The sequence below is a fragment of the Dermochelys coriacea genome, chromosome 2 (genome assembly GCF_009764565.3).
Source record: "Dermochelys coriacea isolate rDerCor1 chromosome 2, rDerCor1.pri.v4, whole genome shotgun sequence".
Taxonomy (NCBI): Eukaryota; Metazoa; Chordata; order Testudines; family Dermochelyidae; genus Dermochelys; species Dermochelys coriacea.
The window spans coordinates 106,930,036-106,936,035 of NC_050069.1; the positions used below are offsets into that span (position 1 = coordinate 106,930,036).

General features: G+C 42.0%; 1 protein-coding gene across 1 annotated transcript in view; it reads right to left on the bottom strand.

The window, feature by feature from the left end:
* The window catches only part of SCGN (secretagogin, EF-hand calcium binding protein), a 53,200-nt gene extending 49,530 nt beyond the window's left edge, over nt 1–3,670 (bottom strand). Inside the window, exons 1-2 of the mRNA XM_038388214.2 lie at nt 3,456–3,670; nt 2,566–2,636 (exon numbers count right to left, since the gene is read on the bottom strand). Of these exons, the coding sequence (XP_038244142.1) occupies nt 2,566–2,636; nt 3,456–3,528 (144 nt within the window). The 5' untranslated portion in view covers nt 3,529–3,670. The remainder of the gene's footprint in view (nt 1–2,565; nt 2,637–3,455) is intronic.
* Nucleotides 3,671–6,000: the final 2,330 nt, after the last annotated feature.

The following is a 6,000-nucleotide window of genomic DNA, read 5'->3' on the forward strand; positions in this document are numbered from 1 at the left end:
CAGAAGGGACCATTGTGATCATACACAGGAGGTCAGATTATAACACAGACCATAGAACTTCCTCAAAACAATTCCTGGAGCATATCTTAAAAATTGTCAGGGATGGAGAATCCACTGTGACCTTGGGTAAATTGTTCCAGACTACTCTCACCATTAAAAATTTATGCCTAATTTCCAGGATGAATTTGTTTAGCTTCAACTTCTAGCCACTAGATTGTGTTACACTTTTCTCTGCTAGATCAACAAGCCCGTTATTAAATATTTGCTCTCCATGTAAGTACTTATACATTGTAATCAAGTCATTCCTTACACTTCTCTGTGTTACACTAAATAGATTGAGCTCCTTGAGTCTATCAGTATAAGGCATGTTTTCTAAAACGTTAGTAATTCTTGTGGCTCTTCTCTGAACCTTCTCCAATTTGTCAATATCCTTCTTGAATGGTGGATACCAGGGGAAGGGATGCAAGTCAACGCATGATCATATTGTCTAAGGGCCACTTACTGGCGCCCTTACTGGAAAGTAGCCCCTTACCGGTCCCACTGATTTCACTGAGACTCCTTTGCAAAGCAAGATACTACTCTCCATATGAGCAAGTGTGGAATAATCTGTTCCTTAAATTTAATTCAGAGGGTTTTTATTTATGTGAAACTTTTTCTTATAATAGCAACAGTAGATATAGAAAATGAGAGATGCAGAAAGGAAAAGCAGGTGGATTTAAATTAAATCATTTGAACATATAACTTTTGGCAATAATGAGAGTTGTCATTATGTACCTTCTTTAACAGAGGGAAAAAATATGTTCCATTATGAACCCTGTACATACTAGTTTCTGTGCATTACTGTTTTGGTATGTAATGACCTATTTCAAGTCACAAAACAGACTTCACATAGACCTCTGTGTGCAATACATAATCACGGAAACATAGGACTTGCTATACTGCAGCAGTCTCATGGCCCATCTAGTCCGGTACTACAGTGGCCAGCACCAGACACTTCAGAAGACGGTGCAAGAAACCCCACAGCAGGCAAACATCAGATAATCTGCACTATGAAATTCTTCTCCTAACACTTCATAATTAAAGGTTGGCTTAAACACCGAAGCTTGAAGTCTCATATCCCTTCCAATACTTTCTTTAGCATTGTTATAAATCTAGATAGTCTTATCTATATAAATGTTGATCCCTCTTTGAATATTGCTAGGTTCTTGGTCTTGATAACATCCTATGGCAATGAGTTCTAGTCAAAACCTGCATTGTGTGCAATTATACTTTTATCAGTTTTGAATATGCCACCTTTCAGTTTCATTGAAAGCCCTTTTTTCTTAATGTTATGAAACAGGGAGAATGGAAGCCTTCAATTTCATCTCCTTTTTAAAATAAATAATCACAGTCTTTTCAACCTCTCTTCATATGAATTTTTCAATATCCATAATCATTCTCATTCCTCGTCTCTGAATCCTCTCTGCCTTTATGCAATTTCTATCTAAATTCTAAATAGACTTTTCTATACATGCCAGCAATATTTCATAATAAAACTATTCTTTTTGCAAATGAAACAAAAGTTCCTTTTTGTTTAGAATAACTACAAATTGGAGTATATAAGACCCCCATTCTTAATTTTGCACATTGCAGTCAGAAATCTGTTCAGATTTAACTAGCCTGTTTTTCCTATTTTATTATCTGTTTTTATTTAATGGAGTTGCTTCACATTTATTTGCTTTGTGTCCATTTCTTCTATTTTAAGAGATGCTGACTTTTTTTTTCTTGTATTTGACCATGTAGTGAAAAGATAATTTTTTAAATGTAATCTTTGTGCAAATTCTAGGACAGATTTATTCAGTGGCAGTAGTTCTCTCTGGCACATAGTGACATTCAAAGACAAAGTATGAACTGAAAATAAAGGGGAAAGGGAGATTTTAGCATAAAACTTTTTGTACATTTTGATTTGTGGACAGCATAAGATGAGAAGCACTAAAAAATAGCAGGAAACAGAGCTACAAAAAAACCAAACCCAAATCAAACCAAACTAAACAAAGATACACAAGTCTTCATCTTATGAGCAATATGTTTGACTCATATGTTTATCCTTTAGCCAGTTCTAAGAATGAAGGCATAACTCTTCATAAGCACTGGTTAAAATTAATGCAGGAAGAGTTCTATGGTAGTTTTATTTCCAAAGTCAATGATCATATTAACAAATCAGCACTGGTTTGAATCAAGCATAAATACCTGTTACTTTCCCCTCCAAGACTAAATGCTATATTAGAGAGCTTCAGTTCCATTTTTATTCATCTAAATGGATTTTCCTTTCAAAGAGGAGATTTGGTTTGTGCCTAAACTATAACCTTGGAGTGAGTAACAGATGTTGGACTGAAAATAAACAGCTCTAATACTGGTAGAGTTATTGCACCTGTTTCTCCTAGCACCTGTTGTTGCTAGGAGAAAATAAAACCTTTTATCTTTGCTCTCACTAAGGAAACTAGTAGTCACAGAGCAAAAAGTACAAAACCTTTTAAAACGCAATTATGCTTATCTTCATATGCATGTAATTTGGGAAGTACTTACAGATGTGCCCAGTTTCTTCAGCAGATGATGAAAAAAATTATCAAGCTCCTTCCCCTCTATGTAACCATTGTCTAAACACAATTAAAACATACATTATTGATCAGACATAATTATTGCTCTAACTCTAAGCATAACTTACATCCTGTAGAACCATTTTAATGTTTATAGAAACTGTACCAAGTTGCGGCAATGTTCCCTTTATTCCTAAATAAGTCTATTCATCCTTCCTATCTTATGGCACATTGCCTAAAGTTGGGAGTTGTTATATTTAATTCAAATTCTTAGCATTTTAATATTTTTAATTTTTCTTTATTATATTGCAGAGCTCTTGGCCAAAAGGAAAAAAGAAGCAGCAGTAGTAACATAGCAGACAAATATTTTGTGCTCTGGGTGCATTCTCTGCAAGGTAAGTTTATTGTTACTCCCCCCCCCTCCCTTATGTATATAAGGTTAACCCTTGGAAATTCAGGATTTCCTGGAAGGACTGATTCAGCTACTCAGTGCCGGTGGATGCTCAGCAAGCCCTTGATTTTTTTTAAATCGTCGTTGGTGTGCAAAGAGGACATTTGTCCCGATTCTCGCTGCACGCTGCTAACGCTATCAACCTGCTCGCGCGCTATGAGGGGCGCTGGCCGCCGCTGGCAAACACAGAAGCAAGTCACGGACCTATATGAAGCCCCAGCTCAAGGGGACAGAGACTCAGGCCCCCACAGCCCCGTGCCTCACGCCGGCACGGGGCACGCACACCTAGGCACCACGCCCCAGCTACATCACGACGGAGTCCCGCACACACAGCCACCCGCAGCCCAGCTCATCCGGCCTCCCAGGCCCGGGACCCCTTGCCTCGCCCGACACTCAGCGCGCCCCCCGCGCGAGCCAAGCTCCCGCACCGTCGGCGTCGAAGCGCTGCCAGATGTGCAGGAAGCCGGCGGCGTCCAGCCGCTCCAGGGGGCTGCTGTCCATGGTGCTGCGGCGGGAGAGAACTCGCCCAACTCGCCGCGGCCGCTGGAGCGCGCCGCCGCCTCTGCCTGGCCCCCGCGACGGACCGGGGGGGCGGGGGGGGGGGGAGGTTTGCAGAAGAGGAGCCCGCGGGAAGACACGCCCTGCGCTCGCGCGCATGGGCCCAGGTGAGAGGAAGGGCAGAGGCCGAGCCATGGGGGGAGGGGGGAGGGAGAGGGAAGAGCACTCACGACCCCCCCTCCCCAAGTTAAAAGTCACCCTCCCCCCCATTTTCTGGTGTCTGAGAGCTAATTACATGGGGGGGGTGCTCTTAGAAACTGCTTCCCTATTGACCCCTGGTCTGCTCGATACAGGGTGGACGGGCCACCTAGAGAGCGCTGGCTGGGGGGGGGGGTCTTTTTTAGCATCTCTCACAGAGGCTCTTCCCTAAGGGCCTGATCCCAAGCCCACCGAAATCACCTGACTGTCCTGTTTAGGGGGGGGGATGTGTGTGGTCTGAATGCCATCTGCATATCAGGCTGCAGTATTTACACCCGCCTAGCCCTTGGAGCTGTCTGTACAGTGCTGTTGAAGTCTTGGTCTATTTTTCCCCCCTGCCAATGCTTTGCAGTCCTCTTGCATACAGTTCTGCAAGACTGATTTTGGTTTGCACGTTTTTGTATTTTATTCAAACACGGGTAGATCTAGAAATTCAAGTACACCTAGAAGCAGAGGGAGGATTGATTTAAAACAAAAATCCTTCATGTTGGCATTGCACAGACGTCCATTTACTCTGAAAAATACACGTGCATGAGGGTTTTTGGGGGGAACAGGGGGGGCTCCTTAAATTATATTTTGCATGAAAAATGTGAATTTTAATTAAAAGAAAAATGTCCTACAAGACTCCAAAAAGTTCCCTTGAAACCAAAACTATAAAAAGAAGTTCCAGAGTATTTACTAGGATTCTCCCACTCTTCTTTGAAATTAAAGTCACATCTATGATGAAGTGAGAGAGAGAATTGCACTGCCAAATATCAAAAATGGGTGCCTAATGTTTGACTGTCAGGGCCTGAGCAAGAGACCATTGAAATCAATGGAAAGACTTCCACTAACTTCAATGGGCTTTGGGCCAGACCCTTAAAGAACTCATTTGTAAGTCACAAGATTTTCAAAAGTTCTGATACCCAGCAACTCCCATTGTCTTAATTTAGAAATATATTTGATTTCATTGGGAACACTGCTGGAAATCCTGCCAGTCACATAGCTAGATGCCTAATTGCAGATTGAGAAGGCTAACTTTAGGCCCCTGCTTTTGAAAAACTTTGTGTGCATTTGTTCAGTAGAAGTTGCTGGTCACACAGAGAACACTATACCTGCAAATTACTGGCTTTTAGAGATATCACACCTATGAATTACAAGTTTTTAATCTGTGGCCAATCTGTTAGATAAATATAACATTCAGATCCATAATGGACCTATTCTAAGCTACCAGAGCCCATTAACCTTCTAGGTAATTGAATAAAATCACTTGGTTGGTTTAAGTAGGGGAAGGAAAAAGTAGCTGCCATACAGGAGAGGCAGTTAATTGACAGCATGAAAGCTGTTTATTACAACTATATCCCAGCCAGCTGACTGTGGTCTCCACACTGTACTCTAGACAAAAGGTTTCTGACATGTTCAATGGAGTGCTTAGGCTGTAAGCAGCCTCAGCCAAAGGCCCCCACCATGAAATGGGAGCCCCCAGAACAGAAGCATTCAGCAAAAAGACCGATAAATCAGGCAGTCTGGGGTATCTGCACAGGTACTCTCATCATCAGGACTGGACACTCCACAATTCTCTATCTGATCACTCCTTTGAGGAAGGCTGTGTCTGCTTCTCCCTTACACATCATGGACGTTGAATGGGGTTCAGCCCTCTGGATCCCCAGATCTCTAGCCATCTCTGCATAGGCTCCATGCCTCTCCACAGCCTTAGGAGCTCCTGACTCTTTCCTGCCCCTGACGGACCCATAGTTCCACCTGCTCTGAAATGGCTCTCTGGAGCCAACGTTCACTTACCCACTAAATTCCTTCAGGCTGATGTAGTAGAGTGGCAGTTCCCTGGATATGCTCCATCACACTGCAGGGCTCAAACTCTGTAAGATATCTTATAAGGGGCTTCTGCAGGGTAAGGGGAATGATGCAGTGGGGGAGGCACTCCTCCTGTCCAAGCACACCTCGGCAGGATGGGTCTTAAACAAATATCAGTAAAAGTTATTTGTTACTTATTTATTAACTGGCTTTTAAAAGCATGGCTCTTCCATAAACATTTACTAGAAGGTTGTTATTGGTGGCCTAGGAGACTAAACTTGGACTTTATAAACCCATTTTAGTTGATTTAAAGAAAATATTATCATATTTTGTAATCCTTATGGAAAGTGTCTATAGAATTTAATAGGGAGAAAGCCAAGAAAGTTCTATAGAAAGTTATTAAAGTTTCAAATTACTTTAAAACCA